The sequence below is a fragment of the Sphaeramia orbicularis genome, chromosome 14, assembly GCF_902148855.1.
Source record: "Sphaeramia orbicularis chromosome 14, fSphaOr1.1, whole genome shotgun sequence".
In the NCBI taxonomy this organism is placed as follows: domain Eukaryota; kingdom Metazoa; phylum Chordata; class Actinopteri; order Kurtiformes; family Apogonidae; genus Sphaeramia; species Sphaeramia orbicularis.
The window spans coordinates 45,712,966-45,740,671 of record NC_043970.1 but is presented as its reverse complement, the minus strand read 5'-3'; the positions used below and the strand labels follow the sequence as shown (position 1 = coordinate 45,740,671).

At 37.1% G+C, this 27,706-nt stretch overlaps 1 protein-coding gene and 1 non-coding gene across 4 annotated transcripts in view; one reads left to right on the top strand and one right to left on the bottom strand.

Annotated features, from left to right (window-relative positions):
* Positions 1 to 27,706, top strand: part of LOC115432711 (rho GTPase-activating protein 7) — a 356,226-nt gene that overhangs the window by 228,734 nt on the left and 99,786 nt on the right. The window contains exon 1 of one of the 3 annotated variants that reach the window (XM_030153642.1): positions 460 to 760. The exons of the other annotated variants lie outside the window; for them this stretch is intronic. Coding sequence (XP_030009502.1) covers positions 748 to 760 — 13 coding nt within the window. The 5' untranslated portion in view covers positions 460 to 747. Of the gene's footprint in view, positions 1 to 459; positions 761 to 27,706 lie in introns of those variants that run through there. 3 annotated transcript variants of the gene reach the window in all.
* trnav-aac (transfer RNA valine (anticodon AAC)) lies at positions 23,381 to 23,453 on the bottom strand. Its single transcript has one exon. It is a non-coding gene; the product is annotated as a tRNA-Val (tRNA).

Below are 27,706 nucleotides of genomic sequence, written 5' to 3'. Positions count from 1 at the left end.
TCAGATTACTTTTATGAGTACGAGTACACACACTGAGTATCGGAGCCGATGCCGATACTGGACTTTTTGGAGGGGCTATCCAGCAGCTGTCAGTGGTGTTATAGTTTTAATGGTTGACTGTCAATACAGGCACAGGAAGGGCTTTGTAAAATCTTCCAAAATTCAAGAGAAACCAGAGCCGTGAAAAAAAGGAAGTACATCTGGGATTATCTGTATTATTGTAACGTTCTAAGGGGAAAACCAGGTTCAGATCCAACTCTTAGTTTATGGAAATCTACCAAGTGGGCAGCTCGTTCTGGAATCCATCATTTCCTTGAGGGGACGCTTCATCAGCATTCAGACATGACAGATTTTATCTCCTACATTTGACGTTCCTGTCTGTGAATTCCTCCACTGAGTCTCACACATTCACAGTCGATACCAGCCTCCTCAGACCGGCGTTCATAGTTCTGCAGTGTTTCCCTTGGGTTATTTTAGGAAGCCCTCCCCCACTCCCCCTGCCTCCCATCGCCGTTAGGATGGTCCGGTCCAGGCCAGAGGAAGGGGAGTGGTAGGAGAAAAGGGAAATCTTTAACAATGACTTCATTAACGTGATGCCCAACATGACCACCACAACTGGACTTTACTGCTGCGCTCAAACACTGGATATATGATACACTAACACTGGATTAAAACTTCTTTTTTCTTTTCATAAAACATGGAAGTTTGTTAAAGTTCCCGCCTTCTGAGACGTCATAACTCCTAAACATGTTGATCACAAGTGAGTATCTGTTAAGTTCATTTGTTGAGATAGTCGATAAGTGCAGGGATTCGATGGCAATCTCAACTTGTCGATTCTGTCTGTTTTCTTTTTTTAATGACAATTGACAATAGGTGGTTGATGGCATTCATTAAACAGATGATTGGGTAATTTGCTTAATGAGCTGAGATTAATTAAGACCTAATTGAGCTGTGATGGAACCAGAACATGGAGCCTGGCCTACTTTTCTGGCGGGTTCATCTTTTGTTTGAATGACGCTGTGTTTTACTTTTATTTTATGCAGTCGCAGAAAAAATTATTAGACCACAACTTGTTTTTTCTTCAATTTCTTGTTAATTTTTTTTTATTTTATTTTTTAAATTTTTATCAGGGAGGTCATACATAGTCCAGCATTTTACAAGACCTCTATGATACACACTAGAGAAAAAAAAACTCCAAAAAAACACAAGACATGTTTCAACAGCGATGATCTTCCAACCCCTGTTCTCCCTTACATTTTCCACCATATTTTAAACAGGTTTATATACTACTGAACAGTTGAACAATGGCTGTCATTTCCACTCATCCATCCTTAAAGATCCATACACAATACAATCCATATGATATTTCACTAAGTTATAGCAGATCTGGTCTCCTGGGTCTAATGTATCTAATCCATTTAGCCCACAGTCTCAAAAACTTTTCCATTTGCATTTTTAATGAGAACGTTAGTCTTTCCATAAAATAAATATCATATATAATTTTATACCAATCATCCAATGTTGGAGCATCTGGTTTTAACCATTTCCTGGTCAGGGCCCTCTTCCCTCCGACCAGTAATATTCTCACTAGGTATTTGTCTTCTTCAGTTTGAACATTCATTCCCACCCCAAGTACATTGTCAAAAATTCAAATGATACATTGGTATGAAAAATAGTTTCTAAGCTCTTATGAATTTCTCGCCAAAAAAATATTATTTTGGGGCAGCTCCAGAATATATGGTGATGATTGGCTATAGTTGAATCACATGACCTCCAACAATTCGCCCCCACACCTTGATGTTTTTTTTGAACAGGGGTAATAAAAAATCTCATTATACTTTTCCACCCAAATTCCCTCCAGCTGTGTGAATATGTTGTTTTCCATTGTATTGTACAGATATTCTCCCAGTCTTCATCAGATACCACCGTTCCTCCTTCTCTTTCCCATTTATTTTTAATATGTAGGGTGTTTGAATTTTGGGAGTCTTGGAAATTTTTATATAATCTAGATATCAATCCACGTCCACTTCCTGATTTATAAGCTGTCACAAAGGCCTTCAGTATCCCACTGTCCTGTTTTCCCGATCCCTCAGACAATAATCGCATTAACTCGATGTCGTACCTGTAAATATCTAAAAAAGTTTTGATTCTCCAATCCATATTCTCGCTTACAAATTTCAAAGCTCTTAAAGATTCCATTGTGTATAAGGCAACAGTATGCCATTATCCCTTTACCCTTCCATGTTTTAAATCTAGAATCTGTCCTATTTGGAAGAAAGTCTACATCATATGCACACCACCGCAATATCTTCTCTGCATCCTTCAGGTTATATTTTTTAACTAGCTTTTGCCAGATTTTTAGAGTTACTTTTATCCAAGGGTTGTTTCTGTCCAGAAGGTTGTCTCTCAGTTTACTATCAGCTATTGTGGCTTGTAATGGTGGTCCTGAAGATTCTCCCTCCTCTATTTCTTTCCACATTGCCTTAAATTGTGGATCACAGAGACATACCAAGGGTCTTAATTGGGCTGCATAATAGTAATCTCTTAAATTTGGTAATGCCATTACCTCCTTTTTCTTTTGTCAGTTGCATAACTTTATATTTTATTCTAGGTTTCTTACCCATCCAAATATAACGGGACATCAGCTTATCCCACTCTATAAATTGCTGATCATTTATTTCAATCGGTAGTGTTTGAAAGCGATATAGTAGGCAGGGAAGAATAACCATTTTAATCGATTCAATCCTTGAAGTTAGACTAAGGAATGGTAGGTGGTTCCATCGAGAAATTTCTGATTTTAATTTCAAATTTAAAGGGGCGTAATTAGCTTCAAATAATTTTGTAACATCATGAGTGAGGTTAACTCCTAAGTACTTCATTGTGTTTGTGTCACATCTCAAACCATATTCAGTCAAAAGGTACTTTGGTGGATTAAAGTTGAAGGTCAAACTCTGGGTTTTTTGAACATTTAATTTATAACCTGATAATTGGCCAAATTTTTCTAAGGATGACATTAGGCTTGGTAGAGATGTTAAAGGCTGGGTCAAATAAACCATCATCTGCAAATAAGGACAATTTGTGCTCCTCTCCTGCTGTCTTCACACCTTTGATCTCTGGAGCTTGTCTGATATGCTGGCTAAGAGGCTCAATAAAGATGGCGAAGAGAAGTGGTGAACATGGGCAACCCTGTCTACATGAACGCTCTAATGTAAAGCTTTTTGAGAGACTACCATTAATTATTAAGCCCGAGCCGAGTAAAGCCGGCGCAGGGCCTATTGAGTCTGCAGTGGGCGCACGGGGATGAAATCGCCAGTGACACGGTCGCCTTTCGCCACTGTCGCCACTCTCACACATGTTCACATTCACGGCACTGAGACCTTTCCGAAGATGTACATGACGTGCACAAATCGCATATTTACGCCTGCTCTGAATGAATAGGAGTCAATGGGACACGCCCAGTCGGGGTCAGTCACGTGGGTGTAAGTGCACGACACGGGACATCTGACCCCACAGACATGTGGGGGAGCTCGAGAACTTTCAAATAAGGTCAAATATGTGGTTGCCATAGAAATGGCTATATTGTTCTTGCTCAGATTATTATTATATATTTTTTTAATATTTATTAGGCCCGAGCCGAGTAAAGCCGGCGCAGGGCCTATTGAGTCTGCAGTGGGCGCATGGGGACGAAATTGCCAGTGACGCGGTCGCCTTTCGCCACTGTCGCCACTCTCACACATATTCACATTCACGGCACTGAGACCTTTCCGACGATGTACATGACATGTGCACAAGTCACATATTTACACCTGCTGAGAATGAATGGGAGTCAATGGGACACGCCCACTCGGGGTCAGTCATGTGGGTGTAAGTGCACGACACGTGACCTCTGACCCCACAGACATGCGGGGGAGCTCGAGAGCTTTAACATAAGGCCAAATATGTGGTTGCCATAGAAACGGCTATATTGTTCTTGCTCAGATTCTTATTATTTTTCTTTATTTATTTATTTTTAGGCCCGAGCCGAGTAAAGCCGGCGCAGGGCCTATTGAGTCTACAGTGGGTGCATGGGGACAAAATCGCCAGTGACGCGGTCGCCTTTCGCCACTGTCGCCACTCTCACACACATTCACATTCACGGCACTGAGACCTTTCCGAAGATGTATATGACATGTGCACAAATCGCATATTTACACCTGCACAGAATGAATGGGAGTCAATGGGACACGCCCACTCGGGGTCAGTCACATGGGTGTAAGTGCACGACATGTGACATCTGACCCCACAGACATGTAGGGGAGCTCGAGAGCTTTCAAATAAGGCCAAATACGTGGTTGCCACGGAAACGGCTATATTGTTCTTGCTCAGATTATTATTATTTTTTTTTTTTTTTTTTTTTTTTAATTTCTCCTGCGCTTTGAGCTCAATTTTGACCCTCTGAACATTTACGAAAACTCACCAAATTTTGCCTAAAATTCAGAAGTGCGAGAAATTGAATTTACATATACGTTTCGTAGATGTCGGTAAAGAAATGTTGCGGCAGCGCCCCCTTGAAAAGTGGAAATGCATTGCGCCAATGGGAGCGCGTCCAAAATAAAGTTTGTCGTAGAGCCACGAAAATCAGTACACAGATTCATCATGAGGAGACAAACAAAAAATACTATTATGGCCACGCCCCTAAACCAACCCTTAGTCGGCCATATTGGATTGAAATTTCCAAAATGCTGAGTCAGCGTTTTCACTGACATTGTATTTTAACTATCTCCTACTAAGCCGTTTGGCCAAATGAGCTCAAAATCAGTGTACAGTATCTAGAGAAGTGGGGCATCAAAAGTTAGCCGAATTTTTTGAATCGGCATCACCGTTTTTGTGTGACAAGGTTGCAAACTTTGCGAAGTTTTTTCGAAAATTTACCATCACAAAAATTGCTTCAGCTCAGACATACGAACACCGATTTGTCTGAAATTTGACTCAGATGTCTATCTCCCAGGCCTACACCCATTTATTAAAAGAAATTGAAATTTCGCACTATAGCGCCCCCTACAAATGTACATTTAAAAAAAATGACATTAGTTCGGACATACGAACACCGATTTGGCTCAAATTTGACTCAGATGTCTATCTCCCAGGCCTACACCTATTTATCAAAAGAAACTGAAATTTTGCAATACAGCGCCCCCTACAAAATTTTTTTAAATATTTTTTATTAAAATTGCTTCAGTTCGGACATACGAACACCAATTTGGCTCAAATTTGACTCAGACGTCTATATCCCAGGCCTACACCCATTTATCAGAAAAAATTTAAATTCGGCGCCATAGCGCCCCCTACAATGTTACCTTTATGAAAATTACTTCATGTTAGACATGCGAACACCAATTTGGCTCAAATTTGAATCAGTAGTCAATCTCCCAGGCCTACACCCATTTATCAAAAGAAATTGCCACTTCGCTCAGTAGCGCCCCCTACAAATTTACCTTCACGAAAATTGCATCAGTTGAGACATACGAACACCGATTTGGCTCAAATTTGACTCAGTGGTACATCTCACAGGCCTACACCCATTCAATGGAACAAATTGAATTTTGGCTCATAGCGCCACCTACAGATTTGTTTATACAAAATTTTGTTCAGTTCGGACATACGAACACTGATTTGTTTCAAATTTGAGTCAATTTGACTCAAATCTGAATCAGTTGTCAATCTCCCAGGCCTACACCCATTTATAAAAAGGAAATTTCTATTTTGCGTAATAGCGCCCCCTACAAATTTACCTTCACGAAAATTGCATCAGTTCGGACATACAAACACCAATTTTGCTCAAATTTTTCTCAGTGGTACATCTCGCAGGCCTACACCCATTCAATGGAACAAATTGAATTTTGGCTCCATAGCGCCCCCTACAGATTTATTTATACAAAAATTTGTTCAGTTCGGACATACGAACACTGATTTGTTTCAAATTTGAGTCAATTGTCAATCTCCCAGGCCTACACCCATTCATTAGAAGACACAAAATTTAGGGCTAGAGCGCCACCTGCTGAACGATGAGCATACTTCCATTGGACGTGCCCTTTGTGAGGGCCTTTAGATGCCGCTTGCGGCTTTAATTTTAATTTTTTTTTTTTTTGGTCTTATTTTTCTTTCTCCTGCGCTTTGAGCTCAATTTTGACCCTCTGAACATTTACGAAAACTCACCAAATTTTGCCTAAAATTCAGAAGTGCGAGAAATTGAATTTACATATAGGTTTCGTAGATGTCGGTAAAGAAATGTTGCGGCAGCGCCCCCTTGAAAAGCGGAAATGCATTGCGCCAATGGGAGCGCATCCAACATAAAGTTTGTCGTAGAGCCACGAAAATCGGTAGACAGATTCATCATGAGGAGACAAACAAAAAATATTATTATGGCCACGCCCCTAAACCAACCCTTAGTCGGCCATATTGGATTGAAATTTCCAAAATGCTGAGTCAGCGTTTTCGCTGACGTCGTATTTTAACTATCTCCTACTAAGCCGTTTGGCCGAATGAGCTCAAAATCGGTGTACAGTATCTAGAGAAGGGGGGCATCAAAAGTTAGCCGAATTTTTTGGATAGGTGTCACCGTTTTTGTGTGACAATGTTGCAAACTTTGCAAAGTTTCTCCGTGAATTTACCATTACAAAAATTGCTTCAGCTAAGACATATGAACACCGATTTGGCTGAAATTTGACTCAGACGTCCATCTCCCAGGCCTACATCCATTCATTAAAAGAAATTTAAATTTCGCACTATAGCGCCCCCTACAATGTTACCTTTATGAAAATTACTTCACGTTAGACATGCGAACACCAATTTGGCTCAAATTTGAATCAGTTGTCAATCTCCCAGGCCTACACCCATTTATCAAAAGAAATTGCCACTTTGCTCAGTAGCGCCCCCTACAAATTTACCTTCACGAAAATTGCATCAGTTCAGACATACGAACACCGATTTGGCTCAAATTTGACTCAGTGGTACATCTCACAGGCCTACACCCATTCAATGGAACAAATTGAATTTTTGCTCATAGCGCCCCCTACAGATTTATATATTCAAAATTTTGTTCAGTTCGGACATACGAACACTGACTTGTCTCAAATCAATTGTCAATGTCCCAGGCCTAAACCCATTCATTAGAAGACACAAAATTTGGGGCTACAGTGCCACCTGCTGAACGATGAGCATACTTCCACTGGACGTGCCCTTGGCGAGGGCCTTGAGATGCCGCTTGCGGCTTTAATTATTATTATTTTTTTATTTATTTATTTTCTTTCTCCTGCGCTTTGAGCTCAAATTTGACCCTCTGAACATTTACGAAAACTCACCAAATTTTGCCTAAAATTCAGAAGTGCGAGAAATTGTATTTACATATAGGTTTCGTAGATGTCGGTAAAGAAATGTTGCGGCACCGCCCCCTTGAAAAGTGGAAGTGCATTGCGCCAATGGGAGCCCGTCCAACATAAAGTTTGTCGTAGAGCCACGAAAATCGGTACACAGATTCATCATGAGGAGACAAACAAAAAATATTATTATGGCCAAGCCCCTAAACCAACCCTTAGTCGGCCATATTGGATTGAAATTTCCAAAATGCTGAGTCAGCGTTTTCGCTGAAGTTGTATTTTAACTATCTCCTACTAAGCCGTTTGGCCGAATGAGCTCAAAATCAGTGTACAGTATCTAGAGAAGTGGGGCATCAAAAGTTAGCCGAATTTTTTGAATCGGCATCACCGTTTTTGTGTGACGAGGTGGCAAACTTTGCGAAGTTTTTTCAAAAATTTACCATCACAAAAATTGCTTCAGCTCAGACATACGAACACCGATTTGGCTGAAATTTGACTCAGACGTCTATCTCCCAGGTCTACACCCATTTATTAAAAGAAATTGAAATTTCGCATTATAGCGCCCCCTACAAATGTACATTTACAAAAATGACATCAGTTCGGACATACGAACACCGATTTGGCTCAAATGTAACTCAGACATCTGTCTCCAAGGCCTACACCTATTTATCAAAAGAAACTGAAATTTTGCACTACAGCGCCCCCTACAAAAATTTTTTAAATATTTTTTATTAAAATTGCTTCAGTTCGGACATACGAACACCAATTTGGCTCAAATTTGACTCAGACGTCTATATCCCAGGCCTACACCCATTTATCAGAAAAATTTTAAATTCGGCGCCATAGCGCCCCCTACAATGTTACCTTTATGAAAATTAGTTCACGTTAGACATGCGAACCCCAATTTGTTTCAAATTTGAATCAGTGTTCAATCTCCCAGGCCTACACCCATTTATCAAAAGAACTTGCCACTTCGCTCAGTAGCACCCCCTACAAATTTACCTTCACGAAAATTGCATCAGTTCAGACATACGAACACCGATTTGGCTCAAATTTGACTCAGTGGCACATCTCACAGGCCTACATCCATTCAATGGAACAAATTGAATTTTGGCTCATAGCGCCCCCTACAGATTTATTTATACAAAATTTTGTTCAGTTCGGACATACGAACACTGATTTGTCTCAAATCAATTGTCAATGTCCCAGGCCTACACCCATTCATCAGAAGACACAAAATTTGGGGCTAGAGCGCCACCTGCTGAACGATGAGCATACATCCACTGGACGTGCCCTTGGCGAGGGCCTTTAGATGCCGCTTGCGGCTTTATTTTTTTTATTTTATTTTATTTTATTTTCTTTCTCCTGCGCTTTGAGCTCAATTTTGACCCTCTGAACATTTACGAAAACTCACCAAATTTTGCCTAAAATTCAGAAGTGCGAGAAATTTAATTTACATATAGGTTTCGTAGATGAATGAATCGCTCAGTAGCGCCCCCTACAAATTTACCTTCACGAAAATTGCATTAATTCGGACATACGAACACTGATTTAGCTCAAATTTGACTCAGTGGTACATCTCGCAAACCTACACCCATTCAATGGTAGAAATTTATTTTTAGCTGCATAGCGCCCCCTACAGATTTACTTATACAAAACTTTCTTTAGTTCGGACATACAAACAAAGATTTGCCTCAAATTTGAATCAGTTGTCGATCTCCCAGGCCTACACCCATTCATCAGAAGACATTGAAATTTGGTCCTAGAGTGCCACCTGCTGAACGATGGACATACTTCTACTGGACGTGCCCGTGGCGAGGGCCTTTAGATGCCGCTTGCGGCTTTAATTTATTATTTATTTTTATTTATTTTTCTTCTCCTGCTCTTTGAGCTCAAATTTGACCCCCTGAACATTTACGAAAACTCACCAAATTTTGCCTAAAATTCAGAAGTGCGAGAAATTGAATTTACATGTAGGTTTCGTAGATGTCGGTAAAGAAATGTTGCTGCAGCACCCCCTTGAAAAGTGGAAATGCATTTCGCCAATGGGAGCACATCCAACGTAAAGTTTGTCATAGAGCCACGAAAATCGGTGCACAGATTCATCATGAGGAGACAAACAAAAAATATTATTATGGCCACGCCCCAAAATCAACCCTTAGTCGGCCATATTGGTTTGAAATTTCCAAAATGCTGAGTCAGCGTTTTCGCTGACATATTTTAACTATCTCCTCCTTGGCCGTTTGGCCGAATGAGCTCAAAATCGGTGTACAGTATCTAGAGAAGTGGCACATCAAAAGTTAGCCAAATTCTTGGGATCAGTGTCACCGTTTTTGTGTGAAGACATCGCAAACTTTGCAAAGTTTCTTCGGGAATTTACCATTACAAAAATTGCTTCAGCTCAGACAGACAAACGCCGATTTGGCTCAAATTTGACTCAGACGTCCATCTCCTAGGCCTACACCCCTTTATTAAAAGAAATTGACATTTCGCACTATAGCGCCCCCTACAAATGTACATTAACAAAAATGACATCAGTTCGGACATACGAACACCGATTTGGCTCAAATTTGACTCAGACATCTGTCTCCCAGGCCTACACCTACTTGTCAAAAGAAACTGAAATTTTGCACTACAGCGCCCCCTACAAGTTTTTTTTTTTAAATTTTTTTATTAAAATTGCTTCAGTTCGGACATACGAACACCAATTTGGCTCAAATTTGACTCAGACGTCTATCTCTCAGGCCTACACCCATTTATCAGAAAAATTTGAAATTTGGAGCTATAGCGCCCCCTACAATTTTACCTATACGAAAATTACTTCACTTCAGACATACGAACACCAATTTGGTTCAAATTTGAATCAATTTTCAATCTCCCAGGCCTACACCCATTTATCAAAAGAAATTGCCATTTCGCTCGATAGCGCCCCCTACAAATTTACCGTCATGAAAATTGCATTAATTCGGACATACGAACACCGATTTGGCTCAAATTTGACTCAGTGGTACATCTCGCAGTCCTACACCCATTCAATGGAAGAAATTTAATTTTAGCTGCATAGTGCCCCCTACAGATTTACTTATACAAAAATGTCTTTAGTTTGGAGATACGAACACTGATTTGTCTCAAAATTGAGTCAATTGTCAATCTCCCAGGCCTACACCCATTCATCCGAAGACATAAAATTTGGTGCTACAGTGCCACCTGCTGAACGATGGACATACACTACCAGGCAAAAGTTTGGACTCACCTTCTTATTTAAATGACATGAGATGGACCACAGATGGCCAACAAGTGCTCAGCATCATTTGGAACTCCTTCCAGACTTTTGGAAAACATTTCAGGTGATTACCTCATGAAGCTCATTGAGAGAATGCCAAGAATGCACAAAGCAGTAATAAAAGCGAAATGTGGCTATTTTGAAGGATCTAAAATATAAAACATGCTTTGAGTTTTGTCACACCTTTTTAAACTACATAATTCCATATGTGTTCATTCATAGTTTTGATGCCTTCAGTGAGAATCTGCAATGGAAATAGTCATAAAAATAAAGAAAAACCAGGTGAGTCCAAACTTTTGCCTGGTAGTGTACTTGTTCTGTACGTGCCCGTGGCGAGGGCCTTAAGATGCCGCTTGGGGCTTTAATTTTAATTCTTGCTGTTGGATTATTATATATTGCTTGTAAAGCCTGTATTAGAGTTTTATTAAATCCAAACTTATCCAGCACCTCATACAAAAAGGTCCATCTGACTGAATCAAATGCCTTCTCTGCATCTAATCCCATAAACATAGTTGGTATCTTATTTTTATGTACATCCCACATAATATGTAGTGTCCTTCTCAGACTATCTTGGGTCTGTCTTTGGTGGATGAAACCTGTCTGGTCCAGGTGGATGAGGGATAGTAGAATTTTTTCAATTCTTTTTGCTAATATGGACATGTATATTTTATAATCTACATTTAATACTGAAATTGGCCGATACTGTTTACAATATAAACTAGAAAAGCACTCGGAGAGCGCAGACCTCCGCCAAGGCTGATCAGTGGCCCCCCCCCATGGGCCCCCCCACGCCAAGGAGGTTATGTTTTTGCCAGGGTTTGTTTGTTTGTTTGTTTGTCTGTCTGTCTGTTTGTCTGTCCGTTAGTGTGCAACATAACTCAAAAAGTTATGGACAGATTTTGATGAAATTTTCTGGTCTGCACCCCCCCCCCCGTGGGCCCCCCCACCCCCGATCACCACCAAAATTTAATCATTTCTTCCTTATCCCATTTCCAACAAACCCTGAAAATTTCATCCAAATCTGTCCATAACTTTTTGAGTTATGTTGCACACTAACGGACAGACAAACAAACAAACCCTGGCAAAAACATAACCTCCTTGGTGGAGGTAATTATCTTTACCTTCTTTTGGTATTACTGAAATCGTAGCTTCCCTCCATGAGGGGGGATCTCTCCCTTTTGAAGTGCCCAGTTACATATCTGATTCAATTTTGGAGTTATTTGTTCACTGTAAAATTTGTACCATTCAGCCGTAAAGCCATCTGAGCCTGGGCTCTTATGTGGTTTAAGTCTTGATATAGCGTCTTTCACTTCATTTTCCGTATGTTTGCTACTACAATTTTATTTTGTTCCTGCGTGACTGAAGCTAAATTCAAGAATTGTAAAAACTTTTGTATTTCCTCTACACTGTCTAGTTTTGATTGTGAGTATAATTTTTTTGTAATATTCTTAAAAGCTATGTTGGATTTCCTCTAATTTATACTGTATTTTCTTTGTATGAGAGTTCCTTATTTTAGTAATAGTATTATCTGCTTGTTTTTTCCTGAATTTATAAGCTAATAATTTCATTGCCTTACTACCTGCCTCATAATGTCCCTGTTTTAAGAATACCAATTTCTTTTTAACTTCCTCCAAGTATATCTTATCTATTTCATTTTGCAGTTTTTTAATTGCCACTCCATTATTTGATTTCAATCCATCTTTATGCTGTTTTTGTAATTCCTTAAGTTGAAAATTTAAACTATTGAGCTTCTCTTGTTTATGCTTCTTTAATTGTGAGGAGTAGGAAATAATTTTTCCCCTCATTACTGCTTTATTTGCATCCCACACCATAGGTGGGGAAACTTCTCCATTGTCGTTCTCCATAAAGTACATTTCTATCTCCTTTTCCAATGCTCCTTTTACCTGAGCATTATTCAATATGCTTGAGTTTAATTTCCATAATGTAGATTTCCTATTGTCACTTACATGAATTATCATTGTAATTGGTGAGTGATCAGATATATCAATTATTCCAATATCACATGATTGAATTCTGAGCCGGTCTTTTTTAAATATCAAGAAATAGTCAATTCTAGAATAGGTGGTTTGTGGTGCAGAGTAGTAGGTATAATCCTGACTAGTTGGGTAGAGCTCCCTCCAAATATCAGTAATACCAATTTCTTCCATGATAGAATTTACTTTGTTGATTATGTTTTTATTGTGTCCTACACCAGAACCAGATGAATCCATCTTTGTCAGTCTAATGTTCATATCACCTCCACATATAAGCACACCCTGTGATTCTGTAGACATGATATCAAATATTTTCTTATAGAAAGACCAATCGCTTCCTGGTGGGGCATATATGCTGAACAGGGTTACCATCACCCCCTCAATCCTTCCTTCAATCATTACATATCGCCCTTCTTTGTCCTTAATCTCTGAAATATGTTCAAATTAAATTCGGTTTGAGATAAGAATAGCAGTTCCTCTTCTGTGTCCTGACCTATACGAAGAGCAGAATAGGTGTTTAAAACTCCCTCTTCTCAGTTTTTCATGTTCAGCTTCTGTTAAATGTGTTTCCTGTAAAAAGATTACTTGTGCTTGCTCCTTTCTTAATTTTGAAAATATTTTACTTCTCTTAATTGGATTCAGGACACCGTTAACATTGTAGGAGATGACTTTTATATTATTACGCGTCATTACTGTTGTGATGGAACACCAGAATATTTTTGGATAGAGTTTGCATGACAGCCCTTATGCTGCTCTGAACTGCAGCAAACAAATAGTAAACAAAGTGACTAAACAAGGTTAACCCATAAAGACCCAAACATCCTCTGGTGATCAAAACCATCAACTGATCTAAACTGTTTAATACGTGTTGATCCATTAATCCTATCAATACATGCAAATAATTGGTGTAAAATACAGATTGTCATCTTTTCATGGTCTTCAGATATGGCCCATATAGACATTCAGAGGCTCCATAGTTACCACGGAAACACCATCATCTTCCACAACATTGATTCACCAGTAAAACCCATGGAGTTGCATCAATGACAGTGGATGAACACACTGGGTTTAGGTTAGATTTGACTGAAAAAGTCACTTTTTCTTCAGTTTTCTCAGTTTCTGATACAGTAATCCTCAACTTTAATCTGATCTTTAATGAACATCTACATGATCAGAGGAATAAATATATGAAAATACCTGATTTACACTGGAAAAAGTGCAACATAAGGAAGATAATATTACCATAAATGGTGATAAATAAATTAAGAAAGGTTAAATGTACAAAAAATTAATTTGGGAACTGACACAAAAGTCACACTGGGTCTTTATGGGTTAAAACCTTGCGCAAAAAACACAAATAATCGTCCAAACTTCCAAAAGTAGGATTCACAAAGGAACCCTGTATATGATATTTTACAGCAGCCTTCCTGGGGGTAAGCCTCACCATTATTTCACTATAGATCTCCTCCATGGTAGCGACAAAACTAAGGAAAAAGAAAAACAAAACAAACCCCAAAAATGTCCAATCAATCCCCAACTTACTTATTACAATCATTATGGCTCTTTATAAACAATTTAGATAGATAATAATCATAAATCCCAAATATTGCACATTTTTAACTTACTTCTTTAAAGCCAAAAAATTAATATTACACCATAATGTGTCTGTGGAGCAGTTTTAAACGTCCAAACTAATAGCTGAAATGTCCAAGCACTTCTTCAAAAGTACATTCCCCTTAAACAACGATTATGTTATAGTCTGCTCAGCCTTATCCTGGTCTCTCTGTGATGGATCCCGGATGAACTTCTGGAGTTTGTCCTTGTATGTTGACCCTCGTTGTTTACGGTTCTGAGTCTGCCTCCGTCCTCCGCTGACGGTCCATGTCAGCCTCCTGATCCGCTCCACAAGTGACTCCGGCGGCTTAATCACTGTAACGTCGAGCCCCATCTCTGCCATCTCCTTTGTCTCTTCTTCTGCTGTGTTATACAGACGAGTGCTATCTGGGTAGAAAACTCGAAGTTTGGCCAGGAAGGGTGTCTGGAAACGAATCCCCTTTTCTTTCAAAACTTTCTTTGCCTCCGCGTATTCTTGTCTTTTCTTAAGTACACTCGGTGCGTAATCGTTATCCAAATTAATTTGAGCATTCTTCCAAACAAATCCTTTCTTCTGCCACGCCGTACGAAGGATTTCCTCTTTTATTCTGTAGCTTTGAAATGCTACTATGATGGATCTTGGAGGGGCTCCTTGTCGTGGTGCCGGTCTCATGGCTCGGTGTGCCTGTTCAATCTGGAGTTCCATATTATCGGTCAGGGAAAGGTTGCGTTTCAGTAGCTCCTCAACAAACTGTATCATGGATGGAGACTCGTTCTCAGACCCCTCCGGTATGGAATAATTCCTGATATTGTTTCGTCTGCATCTCCCCCCCTGGTCGGATTGTTTAGCTTCTAGGTAAGTCTGTAATTTCACTAACTGCTCCATCACTTCTTCCATCGATTGGATCCTCTCCTCAGTATTCAAAATCCGCTCCTCTGCTTCTTCAAGTCTCAGTTTTGCTTTACTGATTTCTTCCTTAATTTCCCCGAGTTGTTGCTTATTGTGTTGTCGAAAACTTCTTATTTCAGTAAGTATAGTTTTCAGACTGACCTCTGCGTCCAGCTCCTCTACGTCAGTGCTAGCCGGTGAGCTACAGCTAGCGTTAGCTCGTGAGCCTTCTTGGGTATCACCGTCATGTTGGTCGGCATTCTGTATACTTTTCTTGGGTTTTATTTTAGTCTGCCCGTCCCGCATCAACATCTTGCCCTTATCCATCTTTTCTAGTTAATACGAATCGAGTTTGATAAGTATAAAGAGCAATTTGATTCTAATTGTCGGGGAGGAGAAAGTTTTTAAGATGCCATCTTTGTGGCTGCAACCGGAAGTCCTTCTTGTTAATTTTAATGCCTGCTACAACTAAAGGTACAATTGTTTGAACAAATATAACGATAACAACAAAAATAGCTCTTAGCAGTTTAATTTCAGAGCTGGTATCTATCTATTTTCCATGTTTTCTTGATGATAACTAAAATCCCTTCAGTTCTTACATCAATAGCGGTGGCATTATTATAAATGGTGATAAATCACTTAAGAAATGTTAAATATAGAGGAAAAAAAATCATTTGGGAACTACCACAAAAGTAGCACTGGGTCTTTATGGCTTACGAAGGAATGAAAAGTAATTTTATAAGTGAAAGTTTGTGTTAATGTTCTTTACAGTGATTTTCATTTACAGTCATATGTGATCCAAAAGGCCTTGGATGCTTTGCCTGAGCTTTGTAATCATACAGAAAACCATGATATGTGTAGGGGGAAAAATCTCTAAAGTCGTATGATTAGTGTGAAAATAAGTGATTAAAAATGTCCGATCTGAATAATGTACAAGAAGCTACATAGAAAAGGTATTTGATGAACAGTCACGGGAAAAAATTATTAGACCACCCCTTGTTTTTTCTTAAATTGCTTGTTCATTTTAATGCCTGGCACAACTAAAGGTACATTTGTTTGGACAAATATAACGATAACAACAAAAATAGCTCTGAGCAGTTTAATTTCAGAGCTGGTATCTGTCCATTTTCCTTGTTTTCTTGATAATAACTAAAATCATTTCAGTTCTTACATCAATAGCGGTGGCATTATTATAAATGGTGATAAATCAATTAAGAAATGTTAAATATAGAGGAAAAAAAATCATTTGGAATTACCACAAAAGTAGCACTGGGTCTTTATGGCTTACGAAGAAATGAAAAGTCATTTTATAGGTGAAAGTTTGTGTTTATGTTCTTTACAGTGATTTTCATTTACAGTCATATGTGATCCAAAAGGCCTTGGGTGCTTTGCCTGAGCTTTGTAATCATACAGAAAACCATGATATGTGTAGGGGAAAAAATCTCTAAAGTCGTATGAGTAGTGTGAAAATAAGTGATTAAAAATGTCTGATCTGAATAATGTTCAAGAAGCTACATAGAAAAGGTATTTGATGAACAGTTACGGGAAAAAATTGTTAGACCACCCCTTGTTTTTTCTTAAATTGCTTATTCATTTTAATGCCTGGTACAACTAAAAGTACATTTGTTTGGACAAATATAACGATAACAACAATAATAGCTCATAGTAGTTTAATTTCAGAGCTGATATCTATCCATTTCCATGTTTTCTTGATAATAACCAAAATCACTTCAGTTCTTACATCAATATCTATGGCATTGTACTGACAAAAACAGTGCTTTTAGTCATTCCATGTTTCCTTTTCTGTCTGTTTTAGTCATATGATACACACAGGAGTTAGTACTTAATTGCATAAGCATTGTTTTTGACGACTTTTGATGGTCTAATCATTTTTTTCCGTGACTGTATATAAGTATTGGATGTGTGGTTCAGTATTCGTCCGTGCTGGTGGCCTTTTCTGCTCAGATTCATGAGGTTAAAATGGAATTTGAGGCACTCCGGCGTCGACTGAAAGCTCTTTTTTGTCTGAAGGCCGTGGGCCACAAAGCACCACGAGCGCAGTGTGATCCGTTGAGTCTGAATAAAAGCTTTTTCTCTTGTTTGAAAGTGTAGGAATCTCTCTGAATGTGTGTGGGTTACTTTAAACGCGTGGCCTTTTGAAGAGATTTATGGAGATATTTCTTCACTTTAATGTAATTTGACTGTATTCGCTTCTGAAAGTTAATTTCTCAGAACTGTGTGCAACCGCTACTCAAATTGTTCCAAGTCTGTTCCATTCTAGTCAAATCTACATTCTTTGGTTTCATTTAGTTGTTTGGTGTAGGCCAGTTTTATCATGAGCCTCGCCTTTTCCTTTTATTACATAACATATACTAGTGTTGGGGGATTGGACCAAACAGATCCTATCGCAATGTTTGTAAATCATGAAATCTGTAATTTGACTGGCAAACTGCACAGTAGAAACCACCCTAGAAACTTGCACAAAGGTCGCTATATTTAATTATTTTGGCTTTGAATTAAAAAAGAGTCAGAAATAATCAATATTTGAATTAATTAGTAAAAAAAAAAAAAAAAAAAAAGAAAGAAAGAAAACAATGTACAGTGTCATTACTGCAGCTGATAGAGGACCCACAATTGGCAAAATAAATAACACTGGGTTACAAAAAAATGTTTTTTGCAAGTTGTCTAGGTTTTTTCAACTGAATTAGGACCATTTTGCACCGCTAAATCCAAAAATGACATCTGTTTTTCTCAATCAGGTCAGGTTTTTTTGCTAATTTGATTTTGAAAAATTTGATCTTCTCATAAAATTGATTACATTTTTGTGACTTTATCAGTTGATTTTTTTATATAATTCTCACCCAAAATAGGTTTTAAGAGAAAAAAAAAAATCATTTTCTAACAGGATGTATTTATTATTTATTATGTATTCACCGCAGATGTAGCAGAATACGTCAGGCTTATTTTTGCAAGATCTTCTAGTCGAAGCCATTTCATTCACCTGTAATATTAAAAAAAAATATTAATCATAAATTGGCAAAAGTAAAATCTTCAGAACTCGTTTATTGCAAGAAATATGAAAGAATTTTGTATCATATGATGTGAAAATGCCCGTAAATGTAAGCAAAAATGTTAAAAAGCCAATATGTAGCATAGTTCAGAAAGTTGACCTGATTGAGCAAAATTAATGTGATTTTTGGATTCAGCACACCAAAATGATCCTAAATCAGCTCAAAAAACTTCAACAATAAATTTGTTGTTGACCAGTGTTATTCAACTACAAATTGTGCGCTTTTGCATGATTTCAGACGAATTATTTTTGTTATAACATGTAGAAAACAGCTCAAAGAAGCACAGTACAAGTGACACCTGTTTATCGTGTTGTCTTCAGAGCAGTAAAGTCTTATATTAATAGGGGAACATTTTTCATGAACACATGGGGAAATATATATGTAAATTAAATATGCAAGTGTTAATCTTAACCAGATGTAATTTGGCTGTCTAACTTAAGTTGACATTCCTTTTCTTTATAGGTAAAGGAGTCGTTGCTCTTGTCAGTCATGTCCGGCTTTAATGAAATACTGCCTGGGTGCAGTTGATGTGTGATTAAGTGCCTTCAGGGTATTTTTAAGCACCTGTCACTGATGACTCACATCCTAAATTTAAGTAAATGACTGACTAAGCCCTCCCGGACCACGCTGATGTAATCATTTCTTGATTTATTTCTCACTCTCTAACCACCGCAGACATATTGTATTAACTTTCTGATATTTATTCCACTTTTATGCAGTTTGTTTCATCTTATCTGACAAATAAAGACAGGTTTTGGCAGGTAATTTTCCTACTGACACTTACAAATATGTGCAGTATTCAGCTAAGTTCAGACAGCAGGTCTTAAAGCAGTGATATTTTGCTTTTTTTTAATAGAATTCTTCATTTTCAAACATTTCCCTGTGGTCTACATAAACTGTAAATGCTCTTTTTGGGTCTGAATTCTTCATTACTTCAACTCCACAGGTCCATCTTCAACCCTATTTCTGAGTAATGACACCAGAAAGGTAGTTTTGAGCACCGGCCTTTTAAATGCACATAAGCTACTTCAGGCCCCGCCCCCTCTAGGTTATTGGCTGTGCTGCTCTGTCCCATTTAAACAACAGCTGAACATTTTAGGTAATGGGCACGAAGTTTTATGGCGTACTCTGAGAAAAGTTCATCGGAAGTCTCGACCTTATATGTGCAAATGTTGTGATATAACTAGTTATACAATGCAACAAATTTAGCAGGAATTAACCCTTTCATGCATTAATTATGAGAACCTCAGCTAAGATTTTTTTCTTGAGTGTTTTTATTCCTCCATAGGCATGAAAAAAACAATGTGATCAAGTTTTTTTTTTTTTTTTTTTTTTTCTTCATGGAGTTACAAAAATGTCCATGCATTTAATTTTTGAAGTAAAGAAACATGTTTAAAACCCAATATCTGAAAGTGATATGAAAACAATGAAATAAAATAAAATCTGATGTTTTCTCACATTTTAACATATTCTAATGCTAGTTATTACTCTTTTCATGGAGATAATATGCAAAAAAAAAACAAAACTTTTTTTTCTAACAGATAACAATTGATTTCCATTCAAACATGTTAGTGCAGATCAGGTTTATCTCGAACAGTACAGTTACAGCAATGGTCTGAATGTCAGTGTATTATTATGGGATGGTGCATAAGTGTCCACTGTGTTGGCTGATATGGAACTAAAACAACAAAACCCATGAATATACAAGAGAACAGCTGGAGAAGAACTGTCCACTGGAGTGACCACTATGCATGAAAGGGTTAAAACAGGTTGTAGAAATCCACTGGATTTTTGCCCAAATGAATATAAAGTAGGGATGTCCGATATTATCAGTCTGATATTGGCATAAAAATGTAATATCTGTGAATATCGTTATTGGTTTTTTTGCCTATCATTAAAACCGATAAAATAATGCCTTGATTTCGCCGGCATTTACTGACACGTAAATGAAGCATTGTTTGTAGCTGAAAGAAATGTGTAGTTTTCAAAATTGTACAGTAGAGTTGCCACTCTGTAATAGACTCATGGAGGGAGGGAGAGAAAATAAATAAATATGGCATTTTTTCCACAACTTAAGTTCAAGTATGTATTCTTTGCACAGACAGTGTTTACATTTTGAAAGCCTTGTTGCATTTGAGAATGCATCCAATGGGGCATCACAATAAAATTAGGCATGATGTGTTAATTCCATGACAGGAGATATGTGATGTTACCTAAAATTAGTTTAATATCTATCTATCTATCTATCTATCTATCTATCTATCTATCTATCTATCTATCTATCTATCTATCTATCTATCTATCTATCTATCTATCTATCTATCTATCTATCTATCTATCTATCTATCTATCTATCTATCTATCTATCCTTTATTTTTTTGTCATCCATCCATTATCCACCTGTCCATCTGTCATCCACCCATCTATCTATCTATCATCCATCCATCCATCCATCACCCACCTGTCCATCTGTCATTCACCCATCTATCATCCATCCTTTTATCCATCCATCCATCATCCATCCACCTGTCCATCTGTCATCCACCCATCTATCTCTCATCCATCCTTTTATCCATCCATCCATCCATCCATCACCCACCTGTCCATCTGTCATCCACCCATCTATCTATCATCCATCCTTTTATCCATCCATCCATCATCCATCCACCTGTCCATCTGTCATCCACCCATCTAGCAATCATCCATCCATCCATCCATCCATCATCCATCCTCCTTCCCTCCCTTATTCATTCATCATCAGTCTTCCATCCATCCATCCATCCATTTTAAAGGAGCATTCAGTACTATTCCTACTTTAAATATTAAATCTATCTATCTATCTATCTGTCTGTCAATCTATCTATCTATCTATCTATCTATCTATCTATCTATCTATCTATCTATCTATCTATCTATCTATCTATCTATCTATCTATCTATCTATCTATCTATCTATCTATCTATCTATCTATCTATCTATCTATCTATCTATCTATCTATCTAACTACCTACCTACCTACCTACCTACCTACCTACCTATCTATCTGATCTAAATGCGACAAACGTCACAAACACAGTGCGTGTTTGCGTGGTTGTGTATTCAGATACAGGCCACATTTGGCTGTACTCTAAACGTAGCCTTAGATTAAAAACAGTATGAAGACGTCTGTTCTCCATCGTTTGGTTTTCCTGCTGCTCTGCTGACTGAGCCGCCTCATATCTGTGTCTTTGAAATAACCCTGTAGTGCTTCCAACAGGCTTCACTGTAACCTCACAGTGTTTATCTGAAGTCACTAAAGTCATCTTTCCACTGGCACACGCTCTCAGGATCGTGTTGTTAGCAACAGAGAGTAACAGAGTTCAGGCTGGAGTTTACAGATGAGCTAATGCAGAGACATCTGAAAGACTGAGGGTCCATGTCAGACATGAGTCAGACCATGTTCTGCTCGTTCAGTTCAAGGCTGTATTATTTTAGTGGCACCATATCATAACTAAAGTACAGAACAAGTCAAGACCTTACAGCATTAAGCTGTGTGGGTTTGTGGGTTTTTATCTGCCACTGTGAGTGTAGTTTTGTTTCAAATGGCTTTTCAAGTGGTCAGAGTTGGTTTTATGGCTTGAGTTTTCTATAAGTTAACCCATGAAGACCCAGTGCTACTTTTGCGACAGCTCCCAAATGATTTTTTTTGTCTATTTCTACCTTTCTTAACTGATTCATCACGAGTTTTTTAAATAAAATTACACTGGGTTACAAAAAAATATTTTTTGCAAGTTGTCTAGGTTTTTTCAACTGAATTAGGACCCTAAATCCAAAAATGACATCTGTTTTTCTCAATCAGGTCAGGTTTTTTTTGCTAATATGATTTTGAAAAATTTGATCTTCTCACAAAATTGATCACATTTTTGTAAACTTTATCTTGGTCACCAAGTTTAATACCAAAATAAGATTGGTAAGCACACTTTATGAAACTTGTGACTTGATCCCTGTTAGGTACAATGGTTTATTCACCGCAGATGTAGCAGAATACGTCAGGCTTATTTTTTCAAGATCATCTAGTCGAAGCCATTTCATTCACCTGTAATATTAAAAAAAACATTAATTGGCAAAAGCAAAATCTTCAGAACTCGTTTATTGCAAGAAATATGAAAGAATTTTGTATCATATGATGTGAAAATGCCCATAAATGTAAGCAAAAATGTTAAAAAGCCAATATGTAGCATAGTTAAGAAAGTTGACCTGATTGAGCAAAATTAATTTGATTTTTGGATTCAGCACACCAAAATTATCCAAAATAACCTAAAAAAACTTAAACAATAAATTAGTTGTTGACCAGTGTTACCCTCTGTATTTTGCATTTTTGATGTAAATCATGTCTTTTCCTATGTTTTATCCACAGATCATGTAGATCAGTGGTTCCCAACCTTGTTTGGCACGTGACCCCATTTTAACATCACAAATTTCTGGTTATCCCAGACATTCAAAACGGAGACATTTTTCTCTTGGTGATGTCTTAGCAGGGCCAGGCAGGTGAAAAAATCTTTCCATCTTCTGTTCGGTTCGGTTTCGACTATGTCCGGGCAGGTTGAAGCGTAGTAATGCATGCGGTCACATGATCGGGCCAATCAAGATATGCCCTGTCAGATATTATATCCTGCATTTTATTTGAACTTGATTTTTATTAGGAAAAGTGTGTAGTGTTTTAATTATAATGAAATATATATTGAATCATTAAAAAAAAAGATATATTATTGCTCTGTACAAAGTGATTGGGTAATTACATAGTGGAACCCTTTAATTTTTATTTTTCTATTTTAATTTTAATGTATTTATTTATTTACTGTGTTTATTTATTTATTTTTTGTGGTGTCTTATACCTCTGTTATGTTTCTCAGTGTTTGTCTTACTTTTTGTGTGTTTGAAAGACTTAATATGAAATATGTGTGAAAATCAAACAAGTCAAGTCTAAACTCTGCAGAAAGCCAAGCACAAGAAGTCACTGTTCACGTTCAGCAAGTGAGTTAGAAGGTGAGGTCACATAAAGATAATAAAACCCTTCATAAGAAAGTTACATGGCTACTTCCTTCTCCCTTTCAGGCACAACAGTTGTCCCATTTTTTATTTTTAGTTATCTCCTGTTTTGTTAGTTGTTTTCCATTATGTTTGTGTCTGAAATAAACACACATACCTGAAAGCCCGTTTCCACCCAGTCTCAAACCAGGGACCTTTCACATGTTAGGTGAACGTGATAACCACTACACTATGGAAACTGATGACACCTAATATAGATGACATCTAATGTCGGAGCCACTGCTCTGACAGACAGGGATAGCTGAACCCAGGGACGGACTGGGACTAAAAAAAAAAAAAAAAAGGCCCTGGACTCAACCCATACACAATTACACATTTAATCAACTGATTTAGAAAAAAGGTAGATAGATAGATAGATAGATAGATAGATAGATAGATAGATAGATAGATAGATAGATAGATAGATAGATAGATAGATAGATAGATAGATAGATAGATAGATAGATAGATAGATAGATAGATAGAATTGTGCACTAAAGGGCTCATATTTATCTTTGTTACATTTATTTGTGTATTTGGACCATAACAGTTGAAAAAGTCGGCTAAATTGAATCATTACATTTAGACATAAGCTACGTGCTTTATTTTCATATTTAGATCATTTTTTTATGATCTAAATACACATTTTCAACAGTACCCACACACTATCACTTTTTACTGCTTAAAAAAAAAGTTGATGCTCACAATATTTATTATTTTTACTTAAATGAAAAACCATTCCATAATGGTTTTCAGAGTCAAAAGTCTTTTATATTAATCACTGGCTACATAATATTTGTCAGTTTGTCTTTATTTAAGGGGCTCATATTTATCTAAACCCACTTTTATTAGTCTGTGGTTCATTTATTTGTGTATTTGGACCCTAATAGTTCATACAGTTTGAATTTGAACCCTCCAGGTGCTGCAGAACTATCTTTATATTCATTTGGGCAAAAATCCAGTGGATTTCTACAACCTGTTTTAATTCCAATATTTTGTGCAATTGTAATGCACACGTGTAAGTGATAAACTGATAAACCGAGGCTGAATATTGTTAAAATTGCGCTTGTTTTTCTTAAGACAATTCAAGTTGTTCATGTTATTCACATTTTTAAGGAAACTTTATAGATGTAAACCTGATCAAAATATAATTTTACTTTTTAGACTGGTATTATTTTACTGGTCCGGCCCATTTGAGATCAAATTGGGTTGAATGTGGCCCCTGAACTAAAATGAGTTTGACACCCCTGACCTATAAGAGCCAACAGAACCGAGGACTTACTTTCAGGTACTTACTCCTGTTTCTGTTGTATGTAAAGACTATTCAGAAAACTCTACGACTTCTACTTACGCACATCTTAAGCACGTGATGGTTCTTAATTTGCGTCAATTAATTCCAAGTTAAAGAGGTTAATCGTTTCTCGCTCTCTGTCTTGACAGGAGTGCTTTCATTGCTGCTTCACGTTTCATAATGTAATTACTTCATTTTTCCTCTTGAGCTGTTAATTAGTCGATAGGTTTAAGTCTTGTATGTGCGTTCACAACCATCAGTCACTTTAAAGTTTATCTAATAGCTTGGCCGTGACTGTTTCTGTGTTTTAAACTATTTTATTTTTTCAGCTGGGAGACAGAGATAGGAAGTACATTTTTGATGTTGGCAAATTAGTTTGAACATTTTGAAGCTGTTTTGTCAGATCAATACATTGACGGCTCCGGCTCAGACTAATTGGACTCTCTGGGTGAGATTAGTTAGGCCATGAATGTTTCTCTGGTTACTAATTAACTTTGAGACTTAGGGATTAAATCAATATGTACAGTAACAGCTTAAAGAGAAGGGCTTACATTCTCCATTTTTCTGGTTTTTAATATTTCATGTTTTCTAACTTTGCTCATTTTCAAAAACGGAAAACTAAATGACTAATACATGCATTGAATATGAATAATAAAACATCTGAAAGAAATTAATACAATCCTTCTAGATGAACTATAAGGTCAAAATGGGAGTTTTCAGCTCCAAATTTGATTTATCAAAAGCTGTGGAGATCATTTCATTCATTTCATTTTATTTGTTTATTTTGAGCATTTACAGAATAACATGCAAATTCAAAATTCCAAAATCATTCCTCTATACTTGAGAAGGAGTGGGAAGAAGAAAAGTTATTTTATCCCACCCCCATTCTCATCATCAAATAACTGAACATAATAACATTTTAAATACTCACTCCTGTCCTCAGACTTCAAGCCAGAACAATGAACAAAATGAACAAAATAGGCCTATACCAAATTAGAATGAACTCATTCAACAGTATTAACATTATAGAACTGAAATGTGTGTGAAAAATAGAAACAACGTACATTTCTGGTGGTGTTATCACAGGTAACAGTTAGCCGTCAATTTACATTATAATAATTACATACCAGCAATGGTAAGAAAAAAACAAAACTACAATACCACAAATGGTAAAAGACAGTATACGCCAACAATGGTAAGAACAATACCAGAGGGTAAAGGGCAGCACATACCAACTAGATGAGGAACAACAAACACACATTAACATTATAAGACAGAATATTGATGTAACATCAGTATTAAGACCCTCTGTCTTTACACTGGGACCAGACCATATGTTTATATACCACCTTAAATCTGTGGATATTTTGGCATTGCTTGTGTTGGATGTCCAGACTGTTCCAAAGTAAAATAATAATAATAATAATAATAATAATAATAATTTTACATTTGCATATATGCATTTGGCAGATGCTTTTTTCCAAAGCGACTTACAGGAGAAAATCTAAAATAAAAGAATAAAATACAAGAATAAATTAAAAAGACATAATAACAGGTGTACAATTAACCCTTTCATGCATGAATTATAAGAGCCTTAATCAATATTCTTTTTTTCCTGAGTGTTTTTATTCCTCTCAGCATTAAAAAAAACTGTGATTATTTTTTTTTTTTTTTTTTTTATGAACCTATTTTTCATGGAGTTGCAAAAATGTCCACTCCGCTGGAAACCATGTGTTTAATTTTTGAAGTAGAGAAACATATTTACTGTTATAGTGTGTGAAAACTATGAAATGAAAACATCTTTAATGCAGCTAATCTGATATTTTCTCACTTTTTAACAGATAATTTGTATAAAAAAAATTTAAAAAAAAAAAACAAAAACTTTTTGTATAAAAAAAACAAACTGTTAATTACAGTCTAATAATAATAATAATAAGCAACTGATTTCCACTCAAACATGTTACTGCAGATCAGGTTTATGAAGAACAGCAAATTTACATAGTTTTCATAGTATGAATTACAGTGTATGGGGTGGTGCATTAGCATCCACTGTGTCGGCTGAAATGGAATTAAAACGACAAAATCCATGAATATACAAGAGAACAACTGTAGAATAACTGTCCACTGGAGTGACCACTGTGCATGAAAGGGTTAAAAACAGTGTCGTACAGAACAATTAAAAAAAAGCAACATGATTGACAAAAATACAAGAATAGATTAAAAAGACATTAAAAAAAAAAAAGCTGTACAGTTAAAAACAGTGAAATGAAAATACCAAGTAAAACAACAGAATAAACACGATAATACATTTAAAATGGAATGTTTGAAAGTGCTAGGATATAATATTAATAATTCATTGACCTTGACTTTCTATATAACAATAAAAAATTTAGAAAAAAATAGTAAGTCTTGTTATGTCCAATCACAAACTAGGGTTGAATATTTCTGTGAGTGCCCTATAAAGGGTTAAATGGACCTCTTTGCACGTGAGCAGTATTTCAGTTAATGCAGGTCAAAGCTCTGGAGTCCACACCAGCGCAGACTGCACACACAGAACGGTCGGCTGAGCACGTAACTCCAGTATCCTCAGTTCCTCCAAACATCCACAGACTCTCTGTCCAGTTTCCTGGCGCTGGGAGGGCGGGGCCTTAATCACACATTCAGATCTCTTATCTGAGCCCAGAGGGGCCAGATCTGCACTTCCTCTGAGACAAAGTCATTTAGAAGAGGAAGAGGCCTTTGCCTGCTCTGGTCCCTGAAACAGGAGCTGCTGAGTGCAGATACCATCACGCTTATGTAATGTTACCGAAGGCCACAACCAAACATGTAGCCTGGGTCTGGAGCTGATTGTTGTTTCTGACCGCTGTGGAGTGTTTTCTTCCTCTGTGGGCTCATGTTTCATGTTGGAACCAGGTCAGATGTGATTTAAGGTCATTAAGTCAGATTTATTTTCATTCTAACATCTAATTTCTTCCTTTTGTCTTTGCTGTTTGTTCATGTTCTGTTGAAATCAGTTATTCCAGTGAGTCTGAGGTCCAGAATGAACCCTTTATAAAAATACTCTGCAATTCAAAGTTCAACCTTAGTGTGTTATTGGAGGACACAACAAGACTTTATTACTGTTTTTTTTTTTTTTTTTACTTATTATTTATTGGACACATA